Raw genomic sequence first — 18,542 nt, forward strand, 5'->3', positions numbered from 1 at the left:
ACTTGTTGCCAGTTGATGTGGTGTCTGCGTATGTGTTTGTATATGAGTGCCCTTCAAAGAGATGACACTTTGACTTTAAAAAAAAAGAGAGAAATGCTAATAGTGTGTAAATAAATCCAAAATGTTATTGTGAGTTCTGCCTCATTGTGAAAAACCTGATCCGTACTTTTTTCACATCATTAACCAAGTGTCCTGAGGACTAATTGATGTTTGGATCAATGATGATCAGTGCTGACAAACAATCCTGCAGAAGAAACAATCTTTTTCTGTCTCAGCTAATCTGCAGTGGCAGACTGGTCAAAGCTAAGCAAATTATCAGTTGCACATAATAAAAGTGTCAGTCAGTTGCACTTAATGCATATCTGACTTTGAAATATTGAAATCATGGTCCATAACTGAAATGGTGGTATTTTTTTTAAAGGTCATCCATTTACAAATTTTCACTGCTCGATTCTTTCATCTCACTCTTTTGATTTAGGCTCTTCATACAACTTTTAACCCTCTGATGCTGCTTTCATCTTTTTTCCACAACTGTTTTGTCAGTCCCTACAATTAGAAACAAAATATCAGTCTGTTTGTTTTATTTTCAATGTTAGTGGCCATACGATGGAGTACGGCAGTCCACAAGACTATTTATTTAACATAAACTTTATTTGTAAATTGGTGTCTTCAACTGTCACAAAAGGATTTTTAAGCAAACTATAAGCAAGTTGTAAACATGAGGCATCTAAGAGGCCTTAAAAAACTAACACATATTTAAAAACCAATCCAACAGCCAAATATAGCTTGTAATGAGGAATAATAATGTTTCATTATGCTTCATCATTTAAAATTTGTAGATTATTCAGGAAGAGTTTCAAAAAATTTAATAGCTTGACTCAAACTAGCTGAAGATTACAGACGCCGTATGAAACCATTGACAAATTTCACATACAAATTTCACATACATTATTTTTCTTTCACATAACACCAGATATTTATTTGGTGACTAAATGTAATTCATATCTAAACATCTACTTTGGTTACGAGTTTGTTCATGTGAGGTCTGGATGAGGTTTTACTGCACATGAGATGTCTGGTGTTTTAAGAGCATAGTGAATACAAGTAAAAGACATCAGTTAAAACTTGCTTACTCAACATTACATATGTCTGTACAATGGTGGATATTGGTACTAAAAAATATTATTGCTCTATTCGTAAACATACTCTATGCAAATGGAACATAAGACAAGTTGATAAACAGTACTGTGCAAAAGACAGAAAAGTGAATACATCCAGCATCGTCTTAACTTTCCTAATTATCGGCATTCATTTTGTTGGTAAACAGCTACCCAGAGAATCTTACTCAAATCTTCCACCGACTTTATAGGGGGATGGTGCATGCGCAACATTTGCACAGTACTGTATTTCGTTATGACCATTACTGGACATAAACATGTAAAAGGTATGTGATAAAGGTTCCAGAAATGGTGGCACAAAAGATCTATTCTAAAATCAAACTTAGATTTCCAATTCAAAGTAATCTCTCTGAGGTCGAGTGCACTTTCCCTCCTCGCCTCAGATATCTTTGTTGATTCATTTGCGTCTGGCCCACGTTGGATAGAAAAACTCATTGTTTGGGTGTGAATATAGTTTCTGTGACGCCAATCCTGGATCTTTCCTGGCACATGTTGTCTGCATAGGTAGACAATGCCCATTTCTTGGTACTGTAGTATTGCACTATACCCACAAAAACTCTAATAATAAATATGTCATAATCTTCACTTTGATCTTATTTAGTGGCACTTAACCATGATTGCTGTGAGAATATTCTTTTAAAACAATATTATGCTTGACTCAATTGGTCAACGGTCACCTCCCTGGTTTTAGGCAAGGAATATCCAAAACAAAGGAGGCATCAGATATTCCAGAGACAAGTAAGGATTCTTGATGATTGGTAGCCAGTACACAGGAAGCTTGGGTTCAAGAGGAGAAAACCGACCGTACGGTTTGGACAAAACATTTTGGTTTGTGGAATCTTACTCTTACACATAACAGGATTAAAGACAGCAAAACAACAGCCATCATTTACACTGAAGTTGGCCATTTGGCCATTGGAATTTTAGACCCAGAAGTTTGTTCCAATCTCCAATTCCTTACCTTGGTAGCATCCAATCTGGAATGACCAGTTTTGAAAGCATCCTTGACTTCAGGACCTCCTTTAATGTTATTAACGTCAAATAAAATATGTGGTATCAGACGGATACCATCACAGAGCTTCACTGCTTGGATTCCTAGTGTGGCAGTAGTCGTTTTCTTTGCATTGTGCCCTGTAATGTCTAGTCTTCATTTTGAAACTCGTCAGGACTTGACACCTCATCATTGCTCAGGACCTCTCTGTTGGTGAAGGTGGCTGCGAGGGAGGCGCCCAGTGCCTGTTTGACGGGCGCCATTTCTGAGAGGATGATATTGTCGTGGCTCACAAGTGTAGCCTTGTCCATGATCTCCTTGCTGTGTTTGGAGACCACAGCATCTAAGAAGTCATACTTATGTGACAGGGTACCACTTTCGAAAATATACTTTGTCAGGTAGGAAAATACCACGTTTGCCAAAAAGGAAGCCACCATGGACACGGTCTTGAATGGGAATCTTTGCTGGACAAAGTACTCGACATCACCAGTGAGGTGGTGGATCTTCTCCTGGAGCACCCAACCGGGGTAATAGATAAAGGGAGGAAGTTTCAAATAGGGTTCACCTCCGCCAATTCGTAACAAAAGACCAAAAACATAGGCAGCCACTGAGCCGTAGGTATTGGTTCCTTTGACAAAAAGGACACTGAGAAGCTGAGGAAAGACGATGACATAGACCAGGTCCGAGCTCAGGTACCACAAACCGTATACGGTTCCTGTTAATAAAGCCATGGCTGTGGCGAGGGCTCCAAAAACGAAGATAGTGAGGCGCATCACCCAGACAATCTCACGATCCGAGGCCTAGAGGATCATTAGAAAAGGATCATTGAACTCTGTATCCATCAAATTCTGGTTGAGATGTATATTTGTCTTGACGAATTGATTTGACAGGTCCAATTAAACAATATGGATGGATGACTCTTGAATTATTTCAAGACAACACTTAAACTGGAAATGTTCTATGAACGCGGACATATTACAGATGTAAAAGCCGATTGAGGTTGCGGGTCTTACCGACTGTCGAAAGGCTAGTTGATAGATGTTCCTGGCAAACATGGAGCTGGCTGACAGAATGGAGGAATCTGCCGATGACATGACGGCGGCTGACACTGCTCCCAGGCCGAAGAAGGAGATATAAGGTGGACAGAGGTGCTGAAGAACGATAGGCAGGATCATGTCCGACTCGTCTTTATCCTTAGGAGGGAGTGCCCCATAAGAAGTCTGGTTCCAGTCTAGAGATGAGGATGGAAATTTGAAATGTATTTCTGACCATATTCTCAAGATTCAGCAACAACCGCCATTTGGACTTTCTTTCCCTGGATGGTTTTTGAGATACGACAATCTTTCCTCCCCCTCCTATCAGGTGGCCTTAAGACTGTGGGTTGGACTGGATTGGCAGCGCAAGGACACTCTTACATACACATAGATTCACAGACTTCAAAACATACACATCCCTACATTCAATGTCGCCGCTTGTTCTATTTTTTTTCTCGGACTTTTGCCATGCCCTTTATTTGGGGCATGGCAGAAAACTCGTTTTTTTTTTTCATCCCTCAGTTTCTCGATGTAACATGTCTTCCAGGCCTTGCTGTCTTTTCTTTCCCAGTCAGTCATTTGTGTTGAATGTTTCTTTCTTGGACACTTTGAGCTTGTTAAGTAAAAAATTGTTGTTTTGCACTGCAGTTGTCATGATAAGATGGTGTAGTGCTGTCCGAAGCAACATTTTCACATTTTACTTATCTGCTCTGATGGCTCTGATGAAGTCAGGTTATTGCATTGCTCATATTTTCTACATTTCAATAAACAACAATTTGAGTGTGTAGTTTTATGGAGTGTACTGAAATTTAAGGTATGGGGGCTGTTGTTGTTTGTGCCGGTTGGTTTGCAGGTTTGACTCGACAGCTCTTCTCTGGCTTACTTTACTTTTTCTGCACGTGGCATATTTTCATTGCCGTGTTTTAAAAAATTAACTTCATTCTCCAGAGGTGTACATTCTCCTAACAAGCAGGGGTTTATTAATGCTTCATGGTTATACAGTACATGAAACAGCTTCAGATGGGTCAGATTAATGAGCTCGTCCTCAGATGTAATATTCACTAAATGCACGTGGTCTGATGACTCCGTGCTTGCTGCGGCTCCATGCTTCTGCCGTTTGTTTACCCTGGAGTCATAGTAGGCATCAACATTTACACATCTGACAAAAGCAAAGATGCTGTAAACAACTATGTACGGTAGGTATCATTTCTTCTTTGTATGAAATGTCCTTTCACAATAAAGGCTGTAATTCCTAAATGTTTCAATTGTCTTGTGTTGATTCCGATGTTGTGATATCAGTTGCTCTTGGCACATATTTGTCTCATTTGTCATAAAGTTATTCGTATTTTGGCATTTTTATGTATTAATCACCTTTATCATATTGGTGACTGGTTTGTTCTTTGATGCATAAGTTGACAACTGGCAGTTACTTCTGCTCTTCCGTGTCCTGTCTGCTTCTGGAATTGTACCATTAGAATTGTAGACGTCATTAATGATTATAACTGAGTACGATTGATAGTTTATTTTCATGTTCTTCCTGAATTTGAGAAGGGCTGGGATGGACAATCATTTTACGGAGTACACAGTTTGGTTAGGCTGAGTAACTGGCATTGACACAAGAGGTCATTTATTTTCCCCACATACGATTACTGTAATTTAGCCGAATCCTTTGGGAATCATTATGATTTAATGCGTATTAAAGCACACTAAGGGCCCAGCCCATATGGCAGTGCACATTTACCAGTGGAAGCCCCTATAGCTCCTATGAGGATGGAGGGAACGGCCATGACCAAACAGCCAAAGGCAGCGAGGAAGGAAAGAACCTGGGCGTAGGTAGCTGAAGATGCAGAAAGAACCCGTTGAAAATAGACTTGCCAGGGAATCCCTCCCAACATCTAGAAATAGAAATACAATGGCATTTATAGTTTTACCACATCAAGTACTGTAATTACAATTGCTTCCTGCCCCAAGATGAACATCGAATCTACATTGACAGATTTACTGTTTTGCATGATGGATCTTCCCCGAGACGGGTATAACTTACCAGCAAACAGAAATTATCTGCCCAAAGCCATTTGTCTGCAGGCTCAATCTTCCCCAGCCAGGGTGACTGGTGGATTGCCTCCTTGGCTGTCACGCTGATGTCTGACACGGCAGGATTGGATAATGCAAAAGGCACACTGATCCACTGATGGTCAGAAGACATCGAATGAAAACATTGCAACTTTTCATTGATCATCCACGGTTGTCATGTTTCTGGCACGGTGATTGTGAAACTCACCAAACCCACAAAAATGCAGAAGAGCTGAACTACGTCTGTGTAAGCAACAGAGTAGAGTCCTCCCACCAGAGTGTAGAAGATAGCAATCAGGGCTGAGATCACCACTGACATGTTGATGTTTATGTCCACGATCACACTCAGAGTAGCCCCTGTGGGACAATACACTTTGTAGGAAAATCATCTAAATCAGCGTTTCCCTAATTTTACTGCGTTGATGCACAACTTTTTTTCAAAAAATCTCACACAACACCAGGCTAAAACATCACAAGAAGTATGTGAATGGAATATTGAGTTGTAAATTTTCACAAAGCTTTTGTTCTGGTAGGTATAGATAGTGGTATAAAATTATACTATTGTTCGTAAATCAAAACGAAAATGGATATTTTCCCTCATTACAACCTGATCAGCGTACACACTAATGTGCAATGGCACAACGATTGGGAATCACTAGTCCAGACAAATACGTTGTCATGTATTTTAAAAATCACATACCCAAGGCAGATAAAATGGCTGCAGACCAGAAGATTTCACCCATGACAGCAGGGATGAAAAGTAGACCCCCCATTCTCTTTCCGTAGAGCTGTTGGAAAGGATCCAACATTGTGACATAGCCACGGGATCGCATGGGCTTGGCAAAGAAAAGTCCACCTGCAAGATGTTGGAAACGGTGTCACTTCAGATCTTTTCACATTGTGTATTTGATAGGATTTGACACATCTTACTAACTCATGGCCTAGGCTCACTACTGAACAGAATCTTTCATTGAGCCCAACCAGTGAAAACAAAAACACACACACAAAAACAATTAAAAAATGGAGATGTCATGAGATTCACAAAAACTTGGATGTTGCTATAACTTTGAAATTAAGGGCAAGTGGTGTTCAAGTCCTGGTAATGTGAAAATAAAAATGTACCGTATTTACCGCATTATAAGGTATAAGAGCAAGCGCAATTTCATAAAATAAGTCCAGAAACTGTTTTTAAGGATTTTTTAAGGATTTTGGTTGCAATTTGATTAAATAATATGTTTAAAGGGATAGTGTGTAAGATTTTCACTACAGACAGCAGATGGTGCTGCAGGTGCTGCATTTATCATTGTCCAGAACTATAATGAACATGGCCGCCTCCGGAGAAATGCCACCCTCCATGTAATATCATTTCATGATAACTAGACCTATGATTATATTTAAAACATACTGTTGGTTAAGAACACATTCATTTGCAAGTTTTTGAAATATACAATTATTTAATTTAGTCCTTTTTAGTGAAAATCTTATACACTGTTCCTTTAACATTTAATTGAAACATAACTACATTCTGTAAACTCTTGATTGATCTAAACACTCTTTTAACATAACCAAGAAGTATTTTTCCCCATTCTTTAGCGAGTACATTCCACAAATCTTCTTCATTATTAATTTCTGATTGAAAAGTTTGACTTATGTATCTGGTTGTTTTGTTGACATCTCTTTAATGCAGCTCCATCTAGTGCACAGGTGTCGAACTCCAGTCCTCGAGGGCCGATTTCCTGCATGTTTTCAAACCTTTTCCCTCAAAAACACCTGATTCAAATGATTGGGATCATTTTGAAGCTCCTGCAGAGCTTGCTAATGAGCTAGTCATTTGAATCAGGTGTTTTGGAGAAAAAAAACCGGAAAACATGCAGGATGCTGGCCCTCGAGGACGGGACTTCGACACCTATGATCTAGTGGATGCATAACACAACCCCAGCCACTACTGTAACTTCTATTCTAGGCGCCTTATAATGCAATGTATCTTATATAAGACAACACTTTTAAAATAGACCATTCATTGAAGATGCACTTTCTAATCCAGTGCACCTTATAATGTGGAAAATATGGGTTATGGGTCTGCGTAGAACATTCCATTACAAAAATCATTTGGGGTTGACGTCCCCTTTAAGGTCATGAAATCAAGTCTTCTCACGTAACAGTGACAGTGGTTAACATTTTTTACACTTGTAAGACATTTAAGAATGGTGCAAAAAAGTTTTATTCCCAGTACATTTTATGTTTTCACAAAGCAATTTGATCAAGTCTTTTTACACTCAAGCATTAGTTCTTACCGAGAACCAGGCTGAGAGCATAGCCAAAGGGCGCTTGGGCCCAAGCCAAGCCATAATCAGGCAAGTAGACATACTCAGCTGTTCCGTTGATGTAGCCTCCACCCACCCAAGTAGCTGAAAAGACACGGTACATATCAACCACCGATATTCGTTTCTATGCTAACAAATTTGGACTACTCACCTGTCATCGTGAATACACCCACAAACAAGCCAATATCCCGGCCGCCGACCATGATGCTTTCGCTCCGGTCCCCGCCATCGGTCACTCCGGAGTTCTTGTTCTTCCACGCCGCCCAAATGCCCACGAAGAGAATCACCAGATAAAAAAGCACAATGGCCACTATGCCCTCCACGTGGACAGTCATCTTGTTCCTTGTCTTTAAGTGCTCATTGAGAAAATGACTACAAATGAAAAAATGAAACAATGTAATCTGTCCAAAAATAGAGATCATCTTTGTGAAGAATGACCTTGCACACTTGAAAAAAGGTCTCTTAATAAGTAGCAGGTTGCCTCCCTTTTGGTTTAATGCTTGTGCATTTGAAATTATTGTCAATTATAGTCATTTTTTTGTTGAAAACCAAACTCTTGTGTTCACATGAACCAACATTCTCCGGAAATAAAGGCCCACAATGGAGGGGGTAGTTTACATTATTATTTGTTAAAAAGGAAATATTTCTGAAAGGAAGCTTAAGAATTTCTAATGTTTTTTGGGATGCATTCATTGATGTTGCACACATGTTGTGTATACACTCTCTAATTACAAACAAACAAACAAAACATCTAAGAAATAAACAACCGAATAAAATGAATTCAACTATTTTGGCTGCCGGAAGATCGATAAGAGGCTCCAGCATACTTGCGAGCCGAGGGAAGATAAGCGGCTGTGAAAATAGATGGACAGATGGATAGTGTTAACATGAATCATTGATTATGGTGATTACACATTCATGATGCACAATATTTACATATTTTGACAATTGTGGTGCAAATTAAATCTCCTGATATTACACATTATTTTTCTTTCTAACCATGTTTAAACACACACACACACACACACACACACTTGGCTCCTCAAAATGAACACATGCGACAAAGATTTGAACTCTGACATGCTGCAGATCAGGCTACAAATAACATTTATTTATTCATTAAAATGTAAATTGCTTTGCAGCACTATGATTAACACATTTTCATCTTTTGAAGTTTATTACCAAAATAATCAAGGAGCTTGTGACAGTGAACTCTTCACAACACATTTGTTTGTTATTTTACTTTGTATATCCTGATTAAATAAAACACGGTGTGAATGATCCAAGTCAAAAGAGAAGTTAATTTAGAGCTATTGAACTCTGACGTGCCGCATCCCAAGAATCAGACTGTGAGTCTTGGTTCCCTGTTGTGCTGACACCATGATTTCTCAGGGGCTCCTTGACATCATCGATCCATGTTGAAATCAACATTTGTCACTTAAGCATCATATTAGGCCAGCACACAACAGCCGAGAAACTTGAACATATAAATGAAAAACACCTCACCTTTTTCTTGGGAAGAATATGAACCACTTGATAGCCACAGACAAAAGCAGGAATAAGAAGGGTCCAAAATTGGATGAAAGAAGATGCCTGATGGATACAAGTTATGTTTCACCTGAAAGTTCAAACAAAATTATCTTTTATGTCTGCAAATCCCTGGCACATCTGTGGGAAATATGCGCGTGTGTGTGCGTGAGAGAGAGCGAGGGACGGGGAGCGAGCGAGAGAGTGGAAAAGGTGGGTGGGGGTGGATTGTCGTGGGTGCGGAGATGAATGGGAGTGTTGGGTTTATTGGATGCTGTCAGGGTGGGTAGATGCTGGATGAATGTCTTCCAGGGCAGGACCGAAATAGCGCCTAATAGAGAGTGGCGTGACGCACAGCCTCGCCTGCAAAGCTTTCCAATATGATCAAATGTTCGCTTGCTTACTTTTCAGCTTTGATTCATAATCATTGTACTGGCCTTGCTTGTTCAGCTTAACTGGTTATAAGATGGTTAAGGAGGAAGATTTGTGTGTCTGTTTGGAATTTTATGGGCCACTTTGGGTCTGCAACTGTGAATCAGTCAGTTTAGATCGGCACCGGTAAATCTCAGGTTTAACGCACCAAATGTCATCTTAAAGTGGATTTAGGTGGCAAAACAATTGCTTGGCTCTTGAGTGTCATTTGGGCCTACAGGTGGTGGTATCCTGCTCATCTTACGCCATTTTATTTTTCCAATGATACGGTCAACATTCCAGATCTATGTAATTTTATCTTTTGACTCATTCGAACCATTCCAACTTGGATCTCTTCCCTACCACATCTATTTTCTTTTTCAAACAAAAAAATCTTTTTTTTTTCAACCAATGCAAACTGTTCCAACTTAAAACTCATTCTATTATATCGTCTCATGTGATTCCAAAATTCATGCAATTCCTTCGAAAATTGCTTCATTTTTTTAACATACTACAGTAGTAAAATTTACTGAAAACCTAACTCCTTGTAAAAAATATTTCTGAGGGAATTTTTTTTTCAAGTATCACTGCCCATTAATTTTTTACTACTCAGTTAAAAACAAAAACAATATTCGTTAGTAAAGGTTATAACAGATACCTATTGATATGACAAAAACGTTTTAAGAGAAAATTTTAAAGTTATGAACTATATTAGTGTACCGTTAATCGGCATCCACTCCTTAATGTAAATATTGTTGGAGGTGTCATAACTGTCAGTGATAGTGTTATGACAGGTACCATAATTTAGCTGCTGTGCAGCTGTCAGGCTGAGATGCACAGCAAGGCTCTAATTGGGAACATTCCTTGTACTTTTTGAGGGGCCAGCCTAATGAGTGCTTTGCCGGAGAACATCGAATGAAAAAAAAATATATATATTGTTAGAATAATTGTGTAAATGAGACAAATGATATGCATAAAAAACTGACGGATCAAATGATGTAATTTTACAAGCATTTAATGGTGAACAATGTAACTAATATGGTCAAATAAACCACCCAAACAAATCGCACGTGAATATGTTTTGGTGGATGAATGGTCACTTATTCAGTTTGACGATGTCTTTCAAATAGTACTCCAATAAAAAATATATTATAAGAAAAAAAGTGGGAACCATCACGTCTGCATTAATAGTACAAAAGCAACAGCATGGCTGACGCCCAGCGGTTCTATCTACCGATAAATAGCGCTCTCTAGTGGTAGTTTTTCCACATTGCAGAGTAAAGAGTTGTGTTAGTGTGTAAGAAAAGTTCCGTGGCAGAAAAAGGTTAGGAACCATTTTGTGAGACGGTGACCTTCTTCTCGCTTGCACCAGAATTAAGTCTCAAAAGCTGTGTTTCCATCTTGCTTGCATACATTAAATAGTTGAACAAAATCTTCTGGTAATTACTATTAGCATAGCGAGCATTAAAGGGACAATGTGTAATATTTAGACCGTTTTTCATCGAAAAGAAATAAATTAAATGACTGTAAATTGCAAAAACGTTTTTTCAAAAAGTATGTTTTAAATATAATCATAAAACTAGTTCTCATTAAATGACATTACATGGCAGACGGCACTTCTTCAGAGACGGCCATGTTTGTTATAGCTACGGACAAGGGTAAACCTGCAGCAGCTCCTGCTGTATGTAATGAATAACGGTCTAAATCTTACACACTATCCCTTTAAAGATAAAAGAACTGGGCAAAGGTTCCCGGGAAACCTTTACAATACATAATCATAGAGACTGTCACCATTTCGGTTACCATTGATGGCCTCTAGAGGATTGTTCGAAGGAGGGGCTGGGTCGGTGATGTTGATGTACGAAGGGCAGGGTGACGACAAACTCCTTTGCCTTTGCGGACGCCTGTGCGAGCTGTCTGCCCTACTGCTCCAGCACAGAACCATTCCTCCGCACACACTGAGACAGGCAGACACGTAACCGAGATAGACCGCCAGGCCGATCTCATGATTCCTACCACTTGGAAGAAAGGGGTCATAGAGATCCATGAGGGTGTCATGGGTGTTCCAGGACACTGTGGTCAAGCAGAATAAACCGGCGCAGATAAAACTAATCCCTCCACTCATGACCAGGGGTGACTTGATAACTGAGCTTTGGACAAAGTAGTTACACTTTATCCCCATCACAGAAACGACGAGTGCCAGGATGGAGGTGAGGCAGGAGAGCACCATGAGTACCCGCGCAGCCTATTGATGAGGAGGAAAGACATGGAAATATTCAAACTCTAAAAAAAGTGTCTATATGCAGTACTTTACCTGCATGTCCGATGGCAGCATCAGGTCACACTGAAAAATGTCCACATTGTACCACACACACTCCATCCACAGGCCTCTCATGTAGCTGGTGGCCGTGATGATGTTTGAATCCAAGTGGGATGAGCTGGACCAGTGTGGGAGCAGAGTGGCAATTACAGTTCCCAAAAACCCGAGCAAGCTCAGGACGAGTCCGACGAGCAGAAGCGCAGCACAGGTCATGTTTGACTCACTTGTAAACACTCCCAAGCTGCAAATCTCCACACATCCCAGTCAGATGAGAAGCACATAAGGTCATTTGTAAAATAGTGCATTCGCCAACCACAATATCTAACAAGTTCTTTACATATTATCACATCACTTTTAGAGTGGGGATACGTTTTTATCACAAAAAATAAAACGCTTGATTGGTGGGTTGCTGCAGAGATGGTTGTCTCTCTGGTGGGCTCTCTCTGGAGCTCTGACACAGTGACCATTGGGTTTTTTGATTTGTGCCACAAGACAATGCTGTCTCGCAGGTCTACAGACAATTCCTTTGAGCTCATGCTTGTTTGTGCTTTGACAAGCACAGTCAACTGTGGGACCTTATATGGACAAGTATGTCATTTCCAATTCATGTTCATTCAACTGAATTTACCGTGGGTGGACTCGGATTAAACATCTCAAGGATCGGCATCTGAGCTCAATTGTGAACTTGAGCAAAGGTAGTGAATATTTATATAAATGTTTTCTATTTTTAATATAAAAAGAAATGTAAAAAAAAAACTCATAAATAAAGGGGTGTTGTGTGTACAGTAGAATTTTGAGATATGAGATTAATTTTAATACAACCTGGAATGAGGCTCGAAATGACAATATGTGGAAAATGTGAGGCACTGGATGCAGGGTATAAACGGAGAAAATTTGGATTATTACCAATGGCAGCACAGAAAGTTCACTGGAGTGAACGTGATGGAGTTTGCTTTAATGATTTCGCAGACCCAAGCGGAAAGACCTCCTAAAAAAAAAAAAAAAAAAACTAGATAAGGTTGTTTGGGTTTCGATCGCGTCATCCTGCACTGGGATGAAGTGCTTGGGAATTTTTTAGTAACAACTGTCAGTATGATTCATTTCAATCACACATAACAAACATTAAAAAAACATTCTAAATGAATGACAATCCAAACTGAGCATTTGCGCTGACAAAAAATATTTCACACAGGTTCCATTTGATTGAATACAGAGAAAAGCTACAAGGACTTTAAAGTACCTTCAAGAACTTGAGTCCCTCAGGCTGCAAATGCCGGTTGATTCTTCCAGTTAAGGGCACTGTCCCCAAGTAGTACAGTGAAATCCAGCGAGATTACATTCTGTCACGGTCTATGAGCTATATTCTTCCAGTGTAAAGCCAAGGGGCTGAAACTTTTTGGGCTTTGGTCTCCGTTGAGTGGCGGCTGTCTGTATCTGTAACTAATGAGCGCAGTGTTCAGTTTAGAGCTTTTCTCAGGAGGGCACGCTGCCTCATCTATTTTCTAACATCCTCACCGCCCCTTAGGGAAGAAGAAATTAAACATTGACAGAAAGCATCCACGCTTGGAGTACTGCTCTGATATAAACTGCCAACTTTGAAAATGCTCACATAAGTTTTGTGTTTGAGACCTTATGACCTTTGCATTAATCTGACCAATAGTATAATTTTTGATGTTTTGTGACATTAGCTATATGGAGTGTCCAATATACCTACAGTATATTTAGGGGGAATGTGGGAGGAAACCCACACAAGCATGGGGAGAGAATGCAAACTTCACAAAGGAAAGCCGAAGCTGGGATTGAATCCAGGATGTCTATACTGTGAAGTGCTAACCATTCTTCCACCGTGCCACTCCTCTCTCAGTTAAGCATTTACCTCAGTGTTTACTTCCTGCTGCGTGTTCTGCAAAAAAAGGTTTTATCTTGAGAAATGATTTGGTTGTTTAACAACATTGACAAGCTAAATTTGACATATGTCAGCTTATGCAGTAGGACGTCCAGTCGGACTTACCATCGAGATATCATCACAAGTCTCTTCCAGAAACCTCCGCTGGAGTTTTTTTTTTTTTTTTTTTAATGATTCTGGACAACCTGTCTGTTGAAGTATTACTGAGTATCACTCAGAATCTACAGGATGTGTCAAACATTAAAAATCTGAGCAAAACTACTTGTAACTCACATTTACACATTTACTCACATTTTGTTGTGCCAATCAAATCGGAGTATTACTTACGTTTTAAATGCATACAAGTTTTTTTTTTCCAAACTGCCTGGTTACAGCAACATCATGCTTTTAAGAAAGCCTGAGTATGAATGCATCTTTACAAATAAAAAAAGCACCAACATATTTTTTATCATAACACAGACACACTCTGCTTATTATACTGCATACTGCTTACTATACTGAATACTGCACCAACTCAACAGTAACATGCCTTTACAGTTTACTTGTGGAGAGCGCTCCCTGGTGCCAACTAAAATAGCAGTTCAAACTCAAAATCATTACTCCGATAGCGTCGTCTTCTATCTCCTTTGCTAACAGGATATTGCCGACTGCTGACTAGTTTAAAAAAAAACCCAAAAAACTCTGATTAGCAGCACTGGACTATAAGCCACAGGGTTCAAAGCATTATGTGCAAACTTTGACAGTGTTTCCCAAAAAGGAGTGTATGTCAAGTTTATTTCTTAATTTTGCTATAATAGATGAACAAATGAATAATTTCAAAGCGGTATTATTAAAGAGCTTCAAGAAAATGAAGAGTTCTGTGTAACATGCTCTTGCTGGAAACAGACAGAGAAGCAAACAAAAAAAATCATTGAAAAAAGTGCTGCTGATGTAAGCCCAACAGATATCAAAATAGTTTATTTATTCATCTATTGTATGAAAATACTGGCATGTATCGAAAATTGTTGCCTTAAAACAAAACTGGATTGACACAATTCCTGATAAAAAGTTTGAATCTCCAACTGTCCATCTCCATAGGCATTTCAACCAAGTTTCAAGTGATGAAATTGGATTCCTTTTACTTGTACACATCAGACAAACCTCACATGAAAGAATTTTCTTATGTTACGTGTTTACAATATATTCTACAGTGGTCATTTATTCAGTATGTCATTGTCTTTCAGATAGTACCCTAACATACAATTTATTATACAAAAAAAAGTGGGAACCATCTTGTTTGCATTTCACAGTACATTTGCAGCAACTTGGTTGACGCCACCGTTTCTATCTATGGACAAATGTCGCTCTCTAGTGGTATTTTACCCACATTGCATACGAGCTGAGTTCGTAAGAAAAGTTTCCACGGACTGTTTTTTGGCATACAGTATTTCAGTTCCATGTGACGCTTAGAAGCTATACATAATTATTTAGTCTGTAGCCACTGTTGGAGGCTGAGAAAAGTGAGGGTGCGCGATTACCCTTGAGGGCCTCTGCAGGATTGTACGGAGGAGCGGCTGGATGAGTGTTGTTGACGTAAGGAGGAGGAGACCAAGGCTGATGACTCCTCTGCCTTTGGGGTCGCCTGTGCGGCGGCTCACCCCTGCTGCTCCAGCACAGAACCAGTCCCCCGCACAAACTGAGGCAGGCTGACGCATAACCGAGATAGACCGCCAGGCCGATCTCGTACTTCATGCCACTTGGAAGGAAGGGGTCATAGAAATCCATGATGATGTCGTTGGTGGTCCAGGACACCGTGATCAAGCAGAGCAAACCGGCGCAGACAAAACATATCCCTCCGCTCATGACCAGGGGGGACTTGATTACTGAGCCTTGGGCAAAGTAGGTACACTTCATCCCCATCACAGAAACCACGAGTGCCAGGATGGAGGTGACGCAGGAAAGCACCATGAGCGCGCGGGCAGCCTATCGATGAGGAGGAAACAAATCGAAATATTCAAGCTATTACATAAGTGTCTATATGCAGTACTCTACCTGCATGTCCTGTGGCAGCGCCAGTAAAGATCTATACAGCTCACACTGATAAATTCCCGTGCTGCGCCATACGCATTCCATCCACAGGCCTTTCATGTGGCCGGTGGCCGTGATGATGTTCGAACCCACGTAGGCTGAGTTGCGCCACTGTGGGAGCAGAGTGGCAGCTACGGTTCCCACAAAACCGAGCAAGCTCAGGAAGAATCCCAGGATCTGAAGAGCAGAGCTGGCCATATTTGACTCACTTGTAAATTCTCCCAAGCTGCAAAATTCCACACGTCCCAAGCAGATGATGAGGACATCAGGTTATCGTGAGATCCACAATAATCCACAATCCACCAACATCTAACAAGTTCTTTACGTACTATCGCATCACTTTTAGGGTGGTAATACATTTAACAAAATGTTTACTATCGTGGGGGATGTTTTCAGTCAAGTATAATTGTATTGCATCGCACAATATTTAGGCAGTGTAGCTGTCCGTACCAATTTATGACAATGTCTACCATTTTTAACAAGGTTTATGCGACCAGAAAAATGGAAACTATCACAACACAACAAAACAAAACAAAACGAATGCAAAGCAAAACAAAACACATAACAAAAAAAAAAAAAGTCGAGGTTACATTTCTAAAGTTTTCTTATTGTTGGCCGTTTTTGTTTGTTTGTTTATTTGTTTGGATTGGCACTGGACAATGCACAAATAGCCCAAAAATTGCAAATAATTGATGCCTATTAAAATACACAGAGAAAAGCCAATTAAACCCTGAAAACTCTCCCCAAATTAACATTTAATACATGGAAAATGGGGCAAATAAAAACAGGAGTAACATCCCAAAAATATGAATAAAAAAAATTATTGTAAATGAATTGAAAACAAACTTGGATAATAAAAAATATGTCCTTGTAGTAAACAAAATTGTATTTGCTCCGATTTTTAAATACCTGCTAATTCTGGGCCAGGGTGCTGCCTCTAATAAGATGAAATAAAACTAGATCAGCAGCTGCTTGGATTTCCATCACATGTCATCCTGCACTAAAGAAAAACACCAAATACCTTTTAATTTGATTTGTTTCAGTCTTACAATAATAAATGTGCTAAATTATTGACAACAAGAATCCAAGCTGAGAATTTTCCTTGGTTAAAGTGTTTCACACGGCTTCCATTTGATTGAATGGATGTGCCTAATTATCACGTCAAATATACAGAGAAAAGCTTTAGGGACCTTAAAGTACCTTCAACGACAGATGCCTTCTTGATTCCTTCAGGCTGCACATGCTGGTTGATTCTTCCAGTTAAGGGCACTGTCCCCAAGTAGTCGAGTGGATTCCAGGGAGCTTACATTTTGTCACGGTTTCTGAGCTATATTCCTCAAGTATGAAGCCAAGGAACTGAAACTATTTGGGCTTGGGTCTCCGTTGAGTGGCAGGTGTCTGCATCTGTAACTAATGAGCAGTGTTCAGTGTAAAGCTTTTCTCAGGAGTGCGCGCTGTGTTAGTTTATTTGCTAACATTCTTGCCACCCCTTAGGAGGGAAGAAATTAAACATTGACAGAAAACACCTGTGATATAAACTGTAAACATTGAAAACGTTCACTATGAGGGTTGTGTCAGACACCTGAAAATGCTTGCCAACCGATCACAGGAGCAACCATTCACACTCCCAAAAGCACCTAAGGAGAAATTTGGAGTTTCCAATCGGTGTATTTTTGAGGAATGTGGGAGGAAACCCACACAGGCACTGGGAGAACAAGCAAACTCCACACAAGAAAGGGGATTGAACTCAGGACATAAGAACTGTGAGACGGACACGCGAACCACTCCTCTCTGAGTTAAGCATTTACCTCAGTCTTTTATTTCCTGCTGCGTGTTTTGAACAAAAGGTCGAGGTGAAAAGTATCTTGAGAAATGACTCGACTGTTTCACAACATTGGCGGGCTAAATTTGCCCTCTTCCAGTCTTTTTTGTTTGCACTTTCATTACAGATACCACATTCTAGAAAAAAAGTTCATTGAGCATGGTTAAAAAGCAGTACTACTATCACGGATGGAAAAAAAAAAAAAAAAAAAAATATATATATATATATATATATATATATATATATATATATATATATATATATATATAACTTTTCACTTTTCAGTTGTATGACATTCGAATGTTAAAAAAATGCTACTTAAACTCTTTGCTTCTTTTAACTCTGAAGGTTGCACAACTGTATATCGATTTTAACACCACGTGAAATTGGACAAGAAAAGACATGAATAAATGACTGCAGTAAAAACACACCTGCACATTCGCACACATGCATGAGATCCAGCCATGGTCACAGGGGTGCAGATGATACATTTGGCTTAGAAGAAATTCACAAATCATTCTCAAATGAACAAATATGTGACTATTGAACTCACAGGTCAGTGCAGTACATACATTGAGGTCGTCCCAGCGTAGGCACTAAAAACCCAATCTGTTCTTTCATCTAAGAACATCGCTGGCCTTTGTAGTCCATCTGCAACTAAAGGTCACAACCTACTGGAGAAGGAGACAAGTTGTTTCCAGCTTTCCCCTGAATCCTGTTCACTGTAAATGCCCAAATCTGAGGCGATGAGCCACTCCAAAGCGTGCTTGTGGCGTGGGAGACGCCATTTAAATGCGGAACACCTAATAGTCTTAGTTTGACGGAATTATCCTGTGATTAGCAGCTGAGAGTAGCTGTTGTGCAATGTGCTGGACTGTATCACAATGTA

At 39.7% G+C, this 18,542-nt stretch overlaps 3 protein-coding genes across 14 annotated transcripts in view; all 3 read right to left on the reverse strand.

Moving 5' to 3' along the window:
• The window catches only part of LOC148423916 (high-affinity choline transporter 1-like), a 10,128-nt gene extending 868 nt beyond the window's left edge, over window positions 1-9,260 (reverse strand). Inside the window, exons 1-9 of one of the 2 annotated variants that reach the window (XM_088415841.1) lie at window positions 9,107-9,260; window positions 7,752-7,972; window positions 7,571-7,684; window positions 5,977-6,132; window positions 5,485-5,633; window positions 5,248-5,391; window positions 4,945-5,098; window positions 3,183-3,400; window positions 1-2,969 (exon numbers count right to left, since the gene is read on the reverse strand). The exon at window positions 1-2,969 is cut by the window's left edge and continues 868 nt beyond it. In XM_088415841.1, the coding sequence (XP_088271967.1) occupies window positions 2,319-2,969; window positions 3,183-3,400; window positions 4,945-5,098; window positions 5,248-5,391; window positions 5,485-5,633; window positions 5,977-6,132; window positions 7,571-7,684; window positions 7,752-7,935 (1,770 nt within the window). In that variant the 5' untranslated portion in view covers window positions 7,936-7,972; window positions 9,107-9,260 and the 3' untranslated portion in view covers window positions 1-2,318. Of the gene's footprint in view, window positions 2,970-3,182; window positions 3,401-4,944; window positions 5,099-5,247; window positions 5,392-5,484; window positions 5,634-5,976; window positions 6,133-7,570; window positions 7,685-7,751; window positions 8,142-9,106 lie in introns of those variants that run through there. The other variant, XM_088415840.1, reaches the window with a different exon arrangement.
• Window positions 9,261-10,622: 1,362 nt separating this feature from the next.
• Window positions 10,623-13,387, reverse strand: LOC148423917 (claudin-14-like). Of its 2 annotated transcripts, XM_088415842.1 has the most exons (4): window positions 13,099-13,387; window positions 12,765-12,846; window positions 11,853-12,107; window positions 10,623-11,783 (listed from the first exon to the last, which is right to left on the reverse strand). In XM_088415842.1, exons 3-4 carry the CDS (start codon window positions 12,069-12,071, stop codon window positions 11,301-11,303), a joined length of 702 nt encoding a protein of 233 aa, XP_088271968.1. In that variant the 5' UTR covers window positions 12,072-12,107; window positions 12,765-12,846; window positions 13,099-13,387; the 3' UTR covers window positions 10,623-11,300. The 2 variants fall into 2 exon arrangements, with proteins under 2 accessions (XP_088271968.1, XP_088271969.1); XM_088415843.1 differs by lacking the exons at window positions 12,765-12,846; window positions 13,099-13,387 and having other exon boundaries at window positions 11,853-12,185.
• Window positions 13,388-14,509: 1,122 nt separating this feature from the next.
• LOC148423918 (claudin-14-like) lies at window positions 14,510-18,428 on the reverse strand. 10 transcript variants are annotated; one of them, XM_088416001.1, is made up of 7 exons: window positions 18,226-18,428; window positions 18,085-18,148; window positions 17,640-17,658; window positions 17,032-17,241; window positions 16,741-16,831; window positions 15,796-16,057; window positions 14,510-15,726 (listed from the first exon to the last, which is right to left on the reverse strand). In XM_088416001.1, the coding sequence occupies exons 6-7, from the start codon at window positions 16,027-16,029 to the stop codon at window positions 15,217-15,219; spliced, it is 744 nt and encodes a 247-aa protein (XP_088272127.1). In that variant the 5' UTR covers window positions 16,030-16,057; window positions 16,741-16,831; window positions 17,032-17,241; window positions 17,640-17,658; window positions 18,085-18,148; window positions 18,226-18,428; the 3' UTR covers window positions 14,510-15,216. The 10 variants fall into 10 exon arrangements, with proteins under 10 accessions (XP_088272127.1, XP_088272125.1, XP_088272123.1 ...); XM_088415999.1 differs by having other exon boundaries at window positions 17,640-17,790; XM_088415997.1 differs by lacking the exon at window positions 17,640-17,658.
• Between the last annotated feature and the right edge of the window lie 114 nt (window positions 18,429-18,542).

Source organism: Hippichthys cyanospilos, chromosome 5 (genome assembly GCF_059441005.1).
Source record: "Hippichthys cyanospilos isolate Australia breed blue-spotted pipefish chromosome 5, RoL_Hcya_1.0, whole genome shotgun sequence".
Lineage (NCBI taxonomy): Eukaryota > Metazoa > Chordata > Actinopteri > Syngnathiformes > Syngnathidae > Hippichthys > Hippichthys cyanospilos.